At 46.6% G+C, this 17,658-nt stretch overlaps 2 protein-coding genes across 4 annotated transcripts; one reads left to right on the forward strand and one right to left on the reverse strand.

Annotated features, from left to right (window-relative positions):
• Window positions 1-5,118: 5,118 nt before the first annotated feature.
• LOC150060574 (N-acetyltransferase 8F1-like) lies at window positions 5,119-16,986 on the reverse strand. Of its 3 annotated transcripts, none has more exons than XM_090336686.1 (6): window positions 16,857-16,986; window positions 16,572-16,715; window positions 14,602-16,313; window positions 12,064-12,210; window positions 11,121-11,499; window positions 5,119-5,200 (listed from the first exon to the last, which is right to left on the reverse strand). In XM_090336686.1, the coding sequence occupies exon 3, from the start codon at window positions 16,235-16,237 to the stop codon at window positions 15,554-15,556; it is 684 nt and encodes a 227-aa protein (XP_090192812.1). In that variant the 5' UTR covers window positions 16,238-16,313; window positions 16,572-16,715; window positions 16,857-16,986; the 3' UTR covers window positions 5,119-5,200; window positions 11,121-11,499; window positions 12,064-12,210; window positions 14,602-15,553. The 3 variants fall into 3 exon arrangements, with proteins under 3 accessions (XP_090192812.1, XP_090192813.1, XP_090192811.1); XM_090336687.1 differs by lacking the exon at window positions 5,119-5,200 and adding an exon at window positions 8,850-8,967; XM_090336685.1 differs by lacking the exon at window positions 5,119-5,200 and having other exon boundaries at window positions 10,236-11,499.
• LOC150060575 (N-acetyltransferase 8F1-like) lies at window positions 9,481-10,248 on the forward strand. The gene has a single exon (XM_090336688.1). It carries the CDS (start codon window positions 9,481-9,483, stop codon window positions 10,162-10,164), a length of 684 nt encoding a protein of 227 aa, XP_090192814.1. The 3' UTR covers window positions 10,165-10,248.
• Window positions 16,987-17,658: the final 672 nt, after the last annotated feature.

Consider the following 17,658-nt stretch of genomic DNA (forward strand, 5'->3'; position numbering starts at 1 on the left):
GCCATCAGAATAGCTCCTTTAAGGCTGACAGGTGGAGGTCATGTAGGTTATTTCCTGTTTGAGGACCACCAATTCTCCCACCAAGATCAGTGCTTCCAGAAGCTTTTCCCAGTCAAGATATGATGGACGCCATCTGTTACTTGGGCTCTTAATATTTTCTCTACAGCAAGGAAATAGTTCTACTTATAAGAACACGTGTGAGCAGGCCTTGTTGAGAACCAGAAGCCGGGAGCCAAGGCCGAGGAAGAGCCAACATGGAAACGCTGTGATAGTGAAGTGGTGGGTAGTGGGAACACCTAGGAATGCCAAAAGTACCTCCCCTCCCTCCCTGGTGGAGGCTCCAGAGAAGGTCAAGTCTTTGTCCCTGTATATTCAGATCCAGGAGTACAGTTTGGAGTTTTTGCTTTCTCCCTGGACTCACTAAATGCAGCCCGATACTCTGATTTTACTGGGGACTTTTTAAACTTTTACTCTTAACTTTTAACCTTTGGTCTAGACCATTTTCTTATCTCTATCCACATTTTTGTGGATATCAGTTGCTGAGAGGGAGGCAAGATGCCAGGTGATGGAAATATAACTTCACAGAAGCAAGGAGGCCTTTCCTTCTGCTGCGTCCTAGCTGTCAAGAAAGTTACTCCTTCAGTCCTCAACGTTTTCATACCAGCTGCAATATGGAAAGTTGTCTGTTCGTGATAAGAAGAGTCATTGATTCATGCCTGTAATCCTAGCTACTCAGGAGGCTAAGATCTGAGACTAGAGGCTAGACTAGGCAAAAAAAAATTGGAGAGATTTTTTTTATGACTAATGAACTCGAAAATAGCTGGAAATGTAGGCATGGCTCAAAAAATACGCATCAACTGAAAGTGAAAAAACAACAATAGCACGAGGCACTGAGTTGAAGCTTAGGATACACACATACACACACACAAACACACTTGTGTTTATTATGCCAATAGTCCTCTGCCTTGCCATAGCCTTGTCTTGCTCCATAACCAGGGCTGACAGAGTAAAAGCTTTTGTGACAGAGTAAGAAATATAACCTCAAGTTACAGAGCATATATGCTAAGGCAGGTCAATGGCCTCAAACTTTAGACCATGACTTGCTGGGACTCTTAACAGCGCATTGCAGTTTTTTTAACTAATTAATTAATTTTTTTATTTTTTGCCAGTCCTAGGCTTGAGCTCAGGGCCTGAGCACTGTCTTTGGACTTTCTCAAGGCTAGAGCTCTACCACTTGAGCCACAGCACCACTTCCGGCTTTTTTCTATTTATGTGGTACCGAAGAATCCAACCCAGGTCTTTGTGCATGCTAGGCAAGCACTCTACCACTAGGCCAAACTCCTGGCCCCGCATTGCAGCTTTATCCTCACAGAGTACATGATTGAAGTGGGGGAGTGTAGATGTTCTTTCTTTATACTGACAAATTCACTTTTACCCCATCAGAGTCCTGGGGAGAGTCCAGGCCCTTAGGTGGTCCCACAAATTATTTGCAAAGCAATAGCGCCCTCTACTGATATATTACTTGAAGTTGCTCTCTAGGTCACCCAAACAACCAGGATTCTTCTGGGAGCTCTGAGTAGCCTGGCTAGACCCGCTCTGGGCGTTCGCTGGTCAGGAGGGGCAGACTGGGCTGAGCTAAGAGTATTTACACTTGTCCAGAGGTGTCAGAAACACAACTGCTCAGATTTCCTCTTTCTAAATATTACAGGGTTCCTGGAATCTTCTAAGAGGTTTTTTTCATAGAAGTAGATTTCAGAAGTGTGCAGAATGAATGAATGTTAGTTCTAAATTTGCTACCTTCTGGGTAGTAAGATTAAAAAGTCTTCCAGGCTTGAAGAAATAAAATTAAAAGCAACATCTCTCCATCTAGAAAGCCTCTAAAAGAGTAGGAAAGAAAGAAAATACTGGGCCAGGAGTTTGGCCTAGTGGTAGAGTGTTTGCCTAGCATGCACAAAGACCCGGGTTCGATTCCTCGGTACCACATACATTAAAAAAAGCCGGAAGTGGTGCTGAGGCTCAAGTGGTAGAGCTCTAGCCTTGAGAAAGTCCAAGGACAGTGCTCAGGCCCTGAGTTCAAGCCCAGGACTGGCAAAAAAAAGAAAGAAAGAAAATACTTTCAGTGATGAATAGTATTTAACCCAGGGGATGGCATATCACAGCCCTACTATGAGGAGATGGAAAAACAAAAAGGAATGTCACCCTTATGGAAGCTCATGGATATACCCACTTTACTTTCTCCCAATGAACCATAAATATTCCTTGGTAGAGCACCGACCAGCACCAGGGACACATCATGCTAGGTTCATCCTTTATTATCCACAGAGACTTTGGAAAATGACTAAGAACTTCTGTCTCCATGATTATCAATTGATTCGAGCACCAGAAACTATGTCAGGACCACTTGGTCCCCAAAGCCTTGGGAGGAGCTCTATTCCCGGTCATGTCAAACATGATGCCCAAGTCCCGTGCTGGTGGCTCACACCTGTAACCTTAGCTAGTCAGGAGGCTGAGATTAGAGGATCATGGTTTGAAGGACTGACCCCCACCCTATTTTCCCATGAGCATATAGATGCTAGACCAGCCACCAAAGATGCATGCAGACTGCCTGACAATGCCAACAGAGCAGTCTGTCTAAGCCAGCCTTTAAATATTCCATCGTGAGCCCAACTGAAAAGGCCTCCAGCTCCCTTGACCTAGCAGTGGCCTTTTCATTAATCTCTTCCTCCTTGCTCAGACCTCATAAAACCCCATTCAGGAGCCCATCTTGACACAGTCTCCAAGGCCATAGGAAGGCTGTGTCTCTTGTTGCTATACCTCAACTAACAGTCTTCACCATGGAAGAGCAAGTCCAGCTTATTTCCTTCCTTTCTCCTCCATTTTCCTAACAGGCAGGACAATGAGTGTTTTTTTGTTTTTGTTTTTTGCGGGGCCTGGGCACTGTCCCTGAGCTCTTCAGCTCAAGGCTACTGCCCTATCTGTTGAGCCACTGTGACACTTTTAGTTTTCTGGTGTTTAACTGGAGATAAGAGTCTCATGGACTTTCATGCTGGGCTGGATTTGAACTGCAATCCTCAGATTTCAGAATCCTGAGTATCTAGGATTACAGGTGTGAGCCACTGGTGCTCGGCAAGGAAAGTCTTATCTGAGATAAACTACTCAGAAAACAAAACTAGAAATGGCCCTGTGGCACAAGCGGTAAAATACAAGGCTTGAGAAAAAGAAATTTCAGGAACAGCATCTAGGCCTGAGTTCCAGGATTGGCACACACAAAAAAGCAAAACCAAAAACAGGAAGTCCAGGACCTGGAGAAGACTGACTGTGTGTACAACTGGCAAAAGGCTTATTAGTTGTTAAGATTGGTTCACATTTCATCAAAATACTATGTTTTTCTGAAGACTCATAAGAAAAGCCAAAGATGGGGCTGAGAGTTTGGCCTAGTGGTTAAAGTACTTGCCTAGCATTCACGAAGACCCGGGTTCGATTCCTTGGTACCACATACATAGAAAAAAAGCCAGAAGTGGTGCTGAGGCTCAAGTGGTAGAGCTCTAGCCTTGAGAAAGACCAAAGACAGTGCTCAGGCCCTGAGCTCAAGCCCAGGACTGGCAAAAAAAAAAGAAAAGAAAAGCCAAAGATGACATATCTTCCAACACTTAAAAAGAAAAATAAAGAGAATTCAAGTTGTCATTGTCATTTTTCCTCCACCTTACTCTGCTTCTAAGGGTAGAATCCCAATTCTTCTGTATTGGGGCACTGCGCCAGGACCTCCAGCACCAACACAAGGACTATGAACTGACATTTTCTCTTAATCTAAATTATTGAGGGAAAAATGAGCTTGCTTAGGATTTTGTGAAGAATTGCCTGCTCATTTACAGAACAATCCTAATTCTGAGGGTATATGATAGCTAACACAGCGGGAGGCACTACACGGTTCCTTTGCCAATTTCCCTTATCCAGGCCTGTCACATTCTGTCACACCACAAGATCTGAATCATAAGAACTTTAGCATTCAGGATACACCACACTCCTACATTATCTTCCACTGTAGTGACATCTGCTGCAGATACCCAATTCCAGGCAGCTTCCAGGGCTTCTGGAATCCCTGCCATTGTATAGTAATTGAGAATGACTTAGAATCATAGACTGCTTAAAGAAGACACCTGAGATTATCTAGTTTTAAAGTTCTGAATATTCTGGGAAAACAGACACCTTGATTATTTGATTTAAAGAGTGATTTTGGAACTTTATTTCAGCTAAACCTGCAACCTGAGCATGTATGGGGTATGTTTTGCCAGAACTAAACCATCAACCATGACCTTCAGGACAGGGCATGTAGCTGAGGGCTACAGCATGCATTTTGTGTGCATGAGGTCATGGGTTTTCTCCCTAAAGATATGGAGAAAAAGACCAAAATCTTGTTGATGAGCTTCAGCATTCGGGGGAGTCTCAGCAGCGAGCATTCCTTCCCCCTCAATGCAGGATCCCTGTACTTCTTTGTTCTCCTTGGGATTTCTCATATTTTATGTGGTCCTGTATTTTCTTTCTCATTCTTTGACAAAGTAGCTGTGTTATGCCCAAGTCTCAGGACGACCACCAAGAGACCACCGAGAGTCAGACGTTCCGAAATGCAAAAGCAAGGCTTTATTCAGGCGGGCTAGCTCCGGGCTCCGTCCTACACTCCCATACAGCGGGAGCCCAGGAGGAAGCCCTGAACAGCTTTTCTACAGGGCTTTTAAAGGCAGACTACAGATTTACATCCACACAGCAATCAGCTATTGGAATGAGATAAGGTAGGGGTTAGGGACAGTTCAGGGCGGTTGGAGCTAAGGGGGATTCCTATACCAGTAGAGTCCTAATTAGTTGTCTAAGGGTAGTTTTATGGTTTTAGAAAACAAATGCCATCCCTTGAATTTACGTGCGAGTTCTGCTTTGGAAAACAAATGCCATCCCTTGAATTTACACAGAGTTCTGGTTAATTTTAACACAGACAGGTCAGTTCCTGGGACTTACTGGCACCACAATTCTGTTTCTTTAATTTGGGTGCACTTTTGGGTCACTCACAGTTTAGATAAAAAACAAGACAGTTGCTGCTTCAGAATGGGGGCGCTTTTTTAGCTCTTCAGCTGAAAGTGTCAAAGAAACATTTACTCTGTCTCAGTGTCCAGGTTTCTGTGTGTGGTCCACCAATTCATTGTTTCTGGACCTGTGGTAAGGCAGCATATTACAGTGTGATGAGAGTGTGATGTAGAAAAGCTGTTTACCTCATGGTAGCCAGAAAGCAGCAGTGGGGCTCACAGAAATATTTCTCCAGTATGATTACACCCTAGTGATCTAGTGTCTCCAGTTAGGAACCACCTCCTAACCTTTCCACCAGCTGAGAGCCAAGCCTTCAAACATGAGTGGATGGGGGAACATTCTAGATCCAAACTGTAACAGTGCTTCCCAACACCACTCAGTACTTGCCTTCATTCTAGTGCACAAGGTATTCACCTCCAGCCTGAAGGCAGGGAGGCCAGGTTAGCCAGCATTCTCCTAAACTTGTTGTTTGTGCCAGGAAGATCCTGAAGAGCTCCAGTTCTAGCACTGAGGGACCAAGTTTCTTTACAGGTTGCCTAGATGCTTCGACCTTGGGACACTGAGGCTCTGGGTAGGCCTAATGCTCCTCAAAGATGATGAATGTGCTTGTTGTAGCTGAACTGGGATTAAAAACAGTTTTCAGTGTGACCAGGTATATGTTAACATTGTAAGAATCACACTTTTATTCATTGCTAGCTTAAGAAAGAAAGAAAAAAGAAAGATAAAGGGAGGGAGGAAGGAAGGAAGAAAGGAAGAAATGCAAGCTGATTGGTTAGGAGGGAGGAATCTCTTAAATATGCATCCTAAAACTAGAAAAGGTCTTTAAAGACTGCTAGAACTACACCTTGCCCAAAGGGTATAATTTCCTACAGGACATGCTTCTCCCCATGACTCCTGTCCAAGGATGTTTGTTTAATTGGGAGTAACTCTATTGTGAGTATTGATCCTTGAAATATGTGGGGTTTCATCTAGGGAGCCAAGAGTTAATGTTTCACGAAGTCTAAAATAAGCCCTTAAGTAGGGTGGTTTAAACCATCACCCTCGTTGACAGATATGGAGTTGTAAGGATTACTGTTTGAGGTCAGTCTGGACATAAACATTTGCAAAACCCATTTTAACCTGACTGGGTATGTTGGCATAGGCCTGTCATCCCAGCTATAGGTGAAGAGCCTGGCTTGGTCCCCAGGGAGAGAATCATCGGTAGGACAATCACATCCCAGAGGTGTCAAGATCCTACTTTGAAAATAACCAAGACAAAGAGAGATTGGAAGCATGACTCAAGTGGTAGAACTATGCCTAATCCACTCCCCTGTACCACAAAAAAAACCCCAGGAATCAAAAAGCTAATACAATACTCATTTTTCCAGACTGGATAGAGGAAGTAAGTGATATGGAGTGGGATAGTATGACCAAAATGTATATAATGCATATATGAAATACATCTAATGTAATTCATTTAGGGGGGCAGTCCTGGGACTTGAACTCAGTGCTTGAGCACTGTCTCTGAACTTCTTTAGCTCAAGGATAGCACTCTACCACTTGAGCCACAGCACCACTTCCAGCTTTTCTGTTTATGTGGAACTGAGGAATAGAACGTAGGCAAGCACTCTACCAATAAGCCACATTCCCAGCCAACAATCCATTTTTTAAATGCAAAATAAAATATTTCTAAAGGTGAGTGGGAGCTAAGAAAGAGTACTGAAATATATAAATGTTATCAAATTATATAATATGTATACAAAGATAGCACAATGAACCACATTATACAGTTAGTATGTACTAATAAAATGTGGGAAAATAAACCAAGTCACCTTGTGACTGAGGCCACTGTATATGTGGGAAGCCATAGCCACACCAACTACAAGGGAAGACAGGAGAGGCACAGGACAAACCTTTTTCCACCTCAGCTTGACTTCGATTTCCATGTGGTTAATACTGCATAGACTCTACTTATGGCACCCTCTTCTGCACCTGGAACCCTACCTCCTTGCCTGCCATTCCTAATTCAGCCTCTGCTTCATGTACAATATTCAAGTTCAACATTCCTACTTCAACTTCTAATGTTCAAGAGATAGAGACACTATTAAACTGTGTTTAAGATGATTTAATAATGTACACGCTACAAATACAACACCAAGCTATCATTAGAAGTTAATCCCAAATATCAACAGTATCCACTAGGGTCCTGGGTTCCAGCTGCCATTCTCAGGTTCCAGTTTGCCATAAGGAGGCTGAAGGCAGTTCTTATGACAAAGGGTCCTGATATTCCTATGGTATCTACCCAGTGACCCTGGGATGCTCTCATCATTGTCCACATTGCCCCCTTCTCTGTACCCATTCCATTGGAATCATTTAACTCCTCTACTACTGCTCACTATACATCGCTAAAGGACTCAGATTTCAGTGTCTTCATTGTTCAGAGTTCCGGGCTGGATGTCTCCAGGCACTGACCATGGGCTCAGGCCTAACTTGTGTGTTCTGCTCAGGATGGGAGCCACATCTCCAACATCTTTTGTTTTTTATGCCAAACACAGACACTAATACAAGGCAAGAACTCACCCACTATGTGCTGAATAGAGAAATGAATGAGGAGAAAGAATCCAGGCTCCCGAGGAAAGGGTTTCTAGAATACAGATGCACATGAGACCAGGAAGAAATGAGGCCTGAGTGTGCAGGGAAGCTTTGGAGAAGCCACAATCACCAGGAAGCAATGGGAAGAAGGAGGACAGTGTGCCAGCCTCTTGTCTCCTTATTTGGATTTGGCTCCTGCCTAGTTCATGTAACGCAGACTCTCATGAGGGTCACTTATGCCTGGAGCTGTCTGTTTCCCATTTCCCATTTCTACTGGATCTTCTGCTTACCATACAGGTGTCAGGGACAATATTCAAAAGCTCTGAGGACAATGTAGCAAATACTCATGGACATGCTATTTAGATTAAATGCTAAACATTAGTCTTGAGATCTTCTTAGATGTTGAAGATCTCAAAGCTGATCTGGCTTCACCCAGGTTTCACCTGTGCTTGCAGCTTCCACTTTGCCAGAGGAGCTGCAGGCAACCCTCCAGCCCTCTCCCAGAGGCCCCCTAAATGCTTTGCCGCAGTCTCTGCCCCCTGCCACAACTCCATCCTCATCAGAGTCCAAATGCAGGACTTGGAGATTCAGTTGTCACAGCAATGATTGTCTTCCTTGGGTCCAAGTCACCATTTTAACCCTTGGGCCTCTGCTGGTCTGATGACTATCATGAACGAAAGTAACCTCTACCTTTAGTCTTTGACCAACACCTTTAACCTTTGAACGATGCCTTGAAGCATATTAGGAATCAGTGCCTTTTCTTTCAGCCAGGCTTGGAATATGCAGGCTTCAGCTGTCTTGCCCTTCAGGGTTCCAATCCTTGGTACCACAGACATAGAAAAAGCTAGAAGTGGGGCTGTGACTCAAGTGGTAGGGTTCTAGCTATGAGAAAACCCAAGGACAGTGCTCAGGCCCACAGATCGAGCCCAGGGCTCGCAAAACTAGAAAAAAAAAAGGAATAAATAGAGGCTGGCAGGCCACCCATGACTAACGGAAACACTTTGGCAAAGATTCTGCAGGAATCATGTGGTGAATGAACTTTGATTTGCTGCTCTCAGTTCCCAGTTCTTTGTTGGATTTTCATGATTACCAAGGAGCAAACCAATGAGGCACCAAAGTGGGCTTGCTCCCTCGACTTAAAGCAGAGCCCACACAGCCTCTTCTAGCTACTGCTTGGAGGCGGGGGCCACACTGGACACTCTGGACTCAAGCAGGTGAGCGAGGACCAGGGGGTGAGGGTTGCCAGGAGCAGTTCTGGACCTTCTGGGACCTCAGGAGTGGCACTGTTTCAGCTTGGTTCTTGGCCATGTTTGCACACGAACCCTGTATAAACAAGGGGAATATGGGCTTTGCAGAAACATAAGCTTGGAAACAACAGATCCTGGACTCTGGAGAAGAACAGAAAGCTGGGTAGACAAGAAAGTCCTGCCACAGCAGTCATGTCAATGGACCTTGAAGTTCCCCTCGTGGAGTAACAGGGAGACGGAAAGGAAAGATGGGTATGTGTGTGGGTCTCATATAAAATCCTCAAAAGGATCCTCAGTGAGCTGTGCAGTACCCTGTGAAGACACGGCCTAGAGAAGGGAAGAGGCATGGGAAATATTTCCAGCAGCTGTTTCTGACCTCACATCTTCTCCCAGAGGAGAGGCCATGTTTTCTTCTGACTGGCAGCAGAAGGAAATGCCCTTGAGCAGCTCTCCTGGTTCTGGGGTGCGTGGAGAAGCATGGGGATCCCTCACCTGGTGTTCTCTCTCCTACAGGGCTGTAGGGCAGGTGTTCAGGGAGATCTAGTCGTGGCTGCTGAACACGGAGATTTCAAGTTGCAGACATCTCCCCATGGCTCCATTTCACATCCGCAAGTACCAGGAGGGCGACCACAAAAGGGTCCTGGAGTTGTTTGTCAGTGGCATGGAAGGGAACATCCCTGCCACCTTCCACCACATGCTGACCTGGCTTCAAACCCGCCTGTTCTTGGTTGGGGTGCCTCTTGCCATGCTCTTGGTCTCTGGCTCATGGCTTCTGGCTGTTGTCTGCTGCTCCACTCTGCTCCTGCTCCTCTGGCTCTATGCCAGATATCCCTGGAAACTTCATGTGGCTAAATGTTTGCAAGCAGACATGGCTGATATCACTGAACACTACCTGAGAAGGCCTGGCTCCTGCTTCTGGGTGGCTGATTGTGGGGGGCAGGTGGGGGGCATTGTGGCTGCCCAGCCTGTCAAGACCCCCCCCTTGGGGAAGAAGCAGTTGGAGCTGTTTCGACTGACTGTGGCCTTGGAGCACCGAGGAGAAGGGATAGCAAAAGCCTTGATCAGGACCCTTCTCCAGTTTGCCCGGGACCAGGGCTACCATGAAGTTGTCCTTGAGACCAGTGTAATACAGCAAGGTGCCCTGGCCTTATACAGGGCTATGGGCTTTCAGGATATAGGAATGGGGTTTTGGTACCTGACCCCAAGGCCAATGGCTATTAGCACAATCCATTTAATGTACCACATTTCTTCTCCTCAGGAAAGTCGTTTTTAATATAGTTTGGAATTCTGCCATCCTCACTCAGTTGTAATATTTCAGTAGTATAAATCATTAAATGTTGTTTTGACCAGAGTCTAACTAACTCTAGTGTGTTGGGTGGTAAGACATGGAGTCTGTCAGTTCCGTTTTTGCCTTTTTGAAGTGCTGTGTTTTGTGTGCCTAACACTGTGGAGATGTTTGTAAAAGGCAATAGGGAAACATGGTATTTCACTAGTGCACTTGTGGAACATAATGGTTCTCCTGAGCCTGGCCGGGCAGCCCTTCAGGTCTTAGGAGAGGTCTGTAGGGGTCCTAGGTGGCCTGAAGTGCTAAGGCTAGCCTACTTCATCTGTCCCTGCAGCTCAGCTCAAGCAGGGCTCCAGGGCCAGGCAGATCAGTCAGAGCAGAATCAGAAAGGAGGGCAAGAACTGCCAGGCCTCTTTAGGAGTCACATACGCCAAAAAATCTGAGACTTGGATCCACTTCTTCAGCAGCAGAGCTGCGCAATCAGAAGGCAGAGGGCAAGGGTTTGGGGTTTTTTTCTTCTCCACAAGGGGAATTGGAGTCATGACATGTTACTTTTTCTCTCTAGCCTGGAGTGTACAAAGGAGGAGGACAGTGGCTCTCTGGGCAGGTGGGGAGGTCTCCATGGTCTGACCTGGACATGGCCCCCCTCACTGCAGTGGTTTGGAGTAGCCTCTTTGCCAGGACGACCGAGGTAGTCAGGATATGGAGGTCTGGAACAGTACTAGAAGGAAATGTGGACTGATAGTGTCCCTGCCACATTCGGGATCCAGGCTAGGCAAGGGAGTTCAAGCCTCTCTCAGACAATAACTTGTTACATTCTGGCAATCCTGGGCTCAGCTGCAGGCGAGGCATGATGTCTTGTTCATAGATATCTCCCATGAGGAATCTACCAGGTAAGTCTGCCAATCCTGCAATCGGCCTTGTCACATACCCATTTTACCTACCTGGACACCGTTCACCAGGTCATGTGATGGCTTCAAACTCAAGTGACTTGTAGCTCTGGTCTACTGCTCCCCTCAGGCCCCTCTTCTCATCCCTGGCCTTGAACACTGCTCACATTCCTCTGCATTACCTGCCTCTCTGCTCAACCATCTCCCCTGCTAGTGTTTCCATCATGTGTCTGTGGCCACTCGAGTTCCAGTCCTCCATTTATACTCGTGGCAGATCTGTTAGCACATCCTCTGTGCACCCAGAGGGGCACTGCAGAGGCCATGCAGCCTCTGTTCTGCTGTGCAGCCAGCCTCTGTTTCTTCTCCCTTGGTGGCCTCAGTGCTCCCCAGGAGCAAGTCCCACAGGTGGCGTGAATGTGGGCCACAGTGATTTCTGTAGTGAGTTAAAAAAAATGTTTTAATTGTATGTCAAGTAAATGCTTTTACTTCTGTAAGACATATGCAGGCAAGCCTTGCCATGCAGGTTCCCAGATGACCTAGGGGCCACGGAAGGGCCAAGATGGAAACAATGGGATTGTGAAGCGTTGTGGGAACCTTGTGAACCCAGAAATGCCAGGAAAAGCCCTCTCCCTCTAGAGGCTGGTTCAGGAACCAGATCCACTTTTTCTACACATTCAAACCCAGGAAAGTTACAGAAACAGTCCAGATGACCTACAATAGGTGAGTGGATCAAAAAATGGGGTACCTATACACAATGGAAATTTACACAGCCATCAAATGGAATAATATTGCATTATTTGCAGGGAGAAGGATGGACCTCCCCATAATAAGTCATGTTAAGTGAGGTGAGGTAAGCTCAGAGGGACAAAGTGGAGTCTGTTTCTCTTATAAGCAGAAGCTAGGTCTAGAATACACCGAAACACGACACCTTGCACAGGACTCTAGGCATTCACACACAGAGGGACCAAAGAAAGAGATGAACACAAAGGCACAATACCTATGTGCAGCTGATCATATAAAATAGCAATTATCAAAATGAACTCCAGGAAATGAAAACAAGAGGTTTTCTTCTTTGCTGTTGTTTTTATTTCCTTTTCTGTCTTCTTTGGCTGTCTTTAGCAAGGCAAGAGATGGGGACACAGAGCTGAAGGGACAAAGGGAAAATATATGCAAGTGTTACTCATTAGACATTATGTAGAACAATGCAACTTGTGGATGGAGAGGGAAGGGAAAATTTGGAAGGCAGTAAGGGAAGGAATGAAAAGGAATGATACTGCTTAAAAAGACATGTACTCTTTACTGACTTATACAACTATAGCCCCTCTCTGTGTATAGCTTTTATAATAACAATTTTGAAACTCAAAAAATTATATTTCATAGTGGTATACCCACCTGTAATCCCAGCACTTGACAGACTGCAGAAGAAATATTTGGAGTTTGAAGTGAGTATAGGCAACATGCAAAAAACCCGGTCTCCTAAAAATCTGCAGTTTAGGCTTGTGTGGTATGAGCCAATAGAAGGATGAAGAATAGGACAAGATCTGTATGTGGCAATATCCTGTTTTTCAGCCCAACATCCCACAAAACAAGCAAAAGAAAACGTCTTGTATCTATTTGGATCATATATTTAACCAGTCCTGGAGCTTAAACTCAGGGCCTGGGCACTGTCCCTAATACTGTTTTTGCTTCAGGCTACCCTCTACCACTTTAACCACAGCATCACTTCTGGCTTTTCCTGTGTAGTTTATTAGAGATAAAGTCTCATGGGCTTTTCTGCCCAGACTAGCTTCCAATTGCTATCCCTAGATCCCAGCCTTCTGAGTAGCTAGGATTACAGGTGTGAGCCACCAACACCCAGCTAGCATGTGACAGATTTACACTAAAAAAGAATTGCTAAGCCAGGCACCAGTAGCTTGTGCCTGTAATCTTGGCTACTCAGTAGGATCTGAGGATCATGGATCAGGGGCGGCCAGGGCAGAAAAGTCTATGAGACTCTTACGTCCAATCAGTTAGCAAAAACAAAAACAAAAAAATCCAAGAGTGGAGCAGTGGCTCAAGTAGTAGCATGCGAACTAGCCTTGAGCAAAAGAAGCCCAGGGACAAACAGCAGAGCAGCCTCTGTCTAATGGAGATACTTTGTGGGGAGCCCGGCCCCTCCCGCGCGGTGGCGGGACCTGGAGGCGCGCGTCCCCCTTTCACTGTGGGTGCTGGTGGCTGCGTGACTCAGGGATATCCGCTGCATGACCGGATCCATTTTGGAGAGTGCTGCCATTGTTAGCGGAAGCCTGGTCTCTGCGTGGCCGGATGCATGAAGGGTGCATGACTGGGGCGTGTGAAGCCGTGGTTGGAGGGCCTGAGAGAGCTGGCATGAGTTGATTGGCCCACTGCCTGTATATAGCGGCCTGGAGAGAAGAATAAAGGGGAGAAGAAGAAGAAGAAAGGATCCTGCTTAAGCTAGCATTGTGTCGCTTGTCTTCCTTGCGGGACAGGGATAGCAGGTGATAATACTTGTTTTCATGGCCTCCTTTTATCCAGTTGTGATGAGAGCTGCCCTTCCCTGAAAGGCTCCTGTGTGTCAGGAAAGCTTGACATAGATGTGCACAATGAATGTCCAGAAGTGGTGCTGAGGCTCAAGTGGTAGAGCTCTAGTCTTGAGAAAGTCCAAGGACAGAGCTCAGGCCCTGAGCTCAAGCCCAGGACTGGTAAAAAAAAAAAAAAAAGAATTGTAACTTAAGCCCACATGGTTCCAGGTGTGGATGTAGGCCTTCAGCACTAAAGATGCAGTCACTGTAGCTAGACAGTTCCTAGAGTGGGGCTGACTCATGCCTGCAAAACCCAGAGAGCTGGTTTTGGAGCCTAGGAGGGCTGCCTGTCGCCTTCTGATCAGAGCATGAAGGAGTGTTTCTTGGAGACCAGATCTGAGATATACGTGTCTGTGCAAGAGAGACATGTTCGTGCAAGAAGCTGGTAGTCAGCTGTTCTCAGCCTTATCAAGGAGACTGTCTCCTGGAAAAACTACATTTGGGTAAAAAGGTCAGAAGCAGAGGAAAACCCACTATACTCTTGTTGATACTCAGATTTCTGTGTCTCATCTCCTCAGTCTCAGACTATCAGAATGTTTAATGTTTCCTTATAATATTCAGGTGCCTCAGGAAAGCAATCACTTAGCCACCTGTTCCGTTTCCGGAGCCTACTGACCTCGAGTCTTTACTGATCACTCTCTGTGTACCAATTCACAGACTTTTATTGAGACATCATGGTCCACACATGTGCTTGGTCGGACAAAGGGAAACAAGACAGTAATGATCTTGCCTTCCCATAGTGGAGAGTCGAATTTTAAAACAAGAAAACAAAACTTTCCAAACAAACAAAACCACCACTAAACTCTATAGTAATAAGTTTTTTTGTTCTTACTTTCTGGGCTCCTGACAGGAGATGGTGCTGGCCTGTGATCATTTTCTCTCCAGCCCTGCTTGGTCAGGACTCTCAGCCTCGGGTCTAGGAGTAGTCCGTGAGTATGTCCTCAAATACTTACCACCATTTCTGTAGTCTCAGTCTCATAAACAAAACTGGATTGTGTTGTTTAGTTTCACATCATCTGCCTTGCAGTTGGTTGAGGGCTTATATTTCAACTCTGATATTGGGCTCTAGAGTGGAAGGATAATGATATAATGTGAGGAGACTTGGTCAGAAGCCACAAGATTATGTAAATCTGGTCAGCCCTCCTTTAAAATGTGCCCAGGATCCCAAGCTCAAGACAGTTGGGCTGAACTGGTGAAGAGAACTCCATTTTTCTAAGTACAGTATGGAGTCTTGGATATCAGCATGGCAACATTAACAATACTCAAAATAAGACCACGGAGACCTCCCCACCTGCCCAGAGAGCCACTGTCCTCCTCCTTTGTACACTCCAGGCTAGAGAGAAAAAGTAACATGTCACGACCCCAATTCCCCTTGCAGGGAAAAAAAACAAAACCCTTGCCCTCTGCCTTCTGATTGCGCAGCTCTGCTGCTGAAGAAGTGGATCCAAGTCTCAGATTTTTTGGCGTATGTGACTCCTAAAGAGGCCTGGCAGGTCTTGCCCTCCTTTCTGATTCTGCTCTGACTGATCTGCCTGGCCCTGGAGCCCTGCTTGAGCTGAGCTGCAGGGACAGATGAAGTAGGCTAGCCTTAGCACTTCAGGCCACCTAGGACCCCACAGACCTCTCCTAAGACCTGAAGGGCTGCCCGGCCAGGCTCAGGAGAACCATTATGTTCCACAAGTGCACTAGTGAAATACCATGTTTCCCTATTGCCTTTTACAAACATCTCCACAGTGTTAGGCACACAAAACACAGCACTTCAAAAAGGCAAAAACGGAACTGACAGACTCCATGTCTTACCACCCAACACACTAGAGTTGGTTAGACTCTGGTCAAAACAACATTTAATGATTTACACTACTGAAATATTACAACTGAGTGAGGATGGCAGAATTCCAAACTATATTAAAAACGACTTTCCTGAGGAGAAGAAATGTGGTACATTAAATGAACTGAGCGAATAGCCATTGGCCATGGAGTCGAATCTGCATCGCATTCATGTATCTTCTGAAAGCCCAAATTTTTGTATAAGGCCAGTGCCCCTGGGAGCACTACACTGGTCTCAAGGACAACTTCATGGTAGCCCTGGTCCCGGGCAAACTGGAGAAGGGTCCTGATCAAGGCTTTTGCTATCCCTTCTCCTCGGTGCTCCAAGGCCACAGTCAGTCGAAACAGCTCCAACTGCTTCTTCCCCAAGGGGGGGGTCTTGACAGGCTGGGCAGCCACAATGCCCCCCACCTGCCCCCCACAATCAGCCACCCAGAAGCAGGAGCCAGGCCTTCTCAGGTAGTGTTCAGTGATATCAGCCATGTCTGCATGCAAACATTTAGCCACATGAGTTTTCCAGAGATATCTGGCATAGAGCCAGAGGAGCAGGAGCAGAGTGGAGCAGCAGACAACAGCCAGAAGCCATGAGCCAGAGACCAAGAGCATGGCAAGAGGCACCCCAACCAAGAACAGGCGGGTTTGAAGCCAGGTCAGCATGTGGTGGAAGGTGGCAGGGATGTTCCCTTCCATGCCACTGACAAACAACTCCAGGACCCTTTTGTGGTCGCCCTCCTGGTACTTGCGGATGTGAAATGGAGCCATGGGGAGATGTCTGCAACTTGAAATCTCCGTGTTCAGCAGCCACGACTAGATCTCCCTGAACACCTGCCCTACAGCCCTGTAGGAGAGAGAACACCAGGTGAGGGATCCCCATGCTTCTCCACGCACCCCAGAACCAGGAGAGCTGCTCAAGGGCATTTCCTTCTGCTGCCAGTCAGAAGAAAACATGGCCTCTCCTCTGGGAGATGTGAGGTCAGAAACAGCTGCTGGAAATATTTCCCATGCCTCTTCCCTTCTCTAGGCCGTGTCTTCACAGGGTACTGCACAGCTCACTGAGGATCCTTTTGAGGATTTTATATGAGACCCACACACATACCCATCTTTCCTTTCCGTCTCCCTGTTACTCCACGAGGGGAACTTCAAGGTCCATTGACATGACTGCTGTGCCAGGACTTTCTTGTCTACCCAGCTTTCTGTTCTTCTCCAGAGTCCAGGATCTGTTGTTTCCAAGCTTATGTTTCTGCAAAGCCCATATTCCCCTTGTTTATACAGGGTTCGTGTGCAAACATGGCCAAGAACCAAGCTGAAACAGTGCCACTCCTGAGGTCCCAGAAGGTCCAGAACTGCTCCTGGCAACCCTCACCCCCTGGTCCTCGCTCACCTGCTTGAGTCCAGAGTGTCCAGTGTGGCCTCTGCCTCCAAGCAGTAGCTAGAAGAGGCTGTGTGGGCTCTGCTTTAAGTCGAGGGAGCAAGCCCACTTTGGTGCCTCATTGGTTTGCTCCTTGGTAATCATGAAAATCCAACAAAGAACTGGGAACTGAGAGCAGCAAATCAAAGTTCATTCACCACATGATTCCTGCAGAATCTTTGCCAAAGTGTTTCCGTTAGTCATGGGTGGCCTGCCACCTCTACTTAATCCTTTAAAGCTGCAGTGTCTCTCACTGGGTGCACTTGGCCTCCACTTGGTTTTCTGAGCACGCAGCAGGGCTTACTGTGTCCAGCAGAACATGGTCTCAAACAAACAGATCCTAGTGTTTACCCACACTGTCCTCCACACCCCTCCTCCTCTCTTCCAGGCCCTCTTTCTGCAATGGCATGGACACACCTGCTGGGCTGCAGGTGTCCTCCAATGCCCAGCTGGGCAAACATCCAGCTGAGACAGGCCCAGAACAGCTGGAAGATGCTGTGAGCTCTGGATGTGTTCACTGAGGATAAGCCTCCTAAGTCAGGCCAAGCACCACAGAAAAGCAATCCCTTCTTCCTGGCCGCTCCTTTCTGGAGGGGATGATTCCTTTCCCACAGCAGCTCAGCCTCTGTCCAGGTGCCCTACCCTAGAGAAGATGTTAGGACCTAGCTTTCTCCTCTCATGGCTCCTGAAGGGCAAGACAGCCGAAGCCTGCATATTCCAAGCCTGGCTGAAAGAAAAGGCACCGATTCCTAATATGCTTCAAGGCATCGTTCAA

Source organism: Megascapheus bottae, chromosome 7, assembly GCF_031878675.1.
Source record: "Megascapheus bottae isolate mThoBot1 chromosome 7, mThoBot2.hap1, whole genome shotgun sequence".
Classification (NCBI taxonomy): Eukaryota; Metazoa; Chordata; class Mammalia; order Rodentia; family Geomyidae; genus Megascapheus; species Megascapheus bottae.

Bases quoted from the DNA above. Each gene is read 5' to 3' on its own strand.
- LOC150060574 (XM_090336686.1), bottom strand. From the start codon at position 16,237: ATGGCTCCATTTCACATCCGCAAGTACCAGGAGGGCGACCACAAAAGG.
- LOC150060575 (XM_090336688.1), top strand. From the start codon at position 9,481: ATGGCTCCATTTCACATCCGCAAGTACCAGGAGGGCGACCACAAAAGG.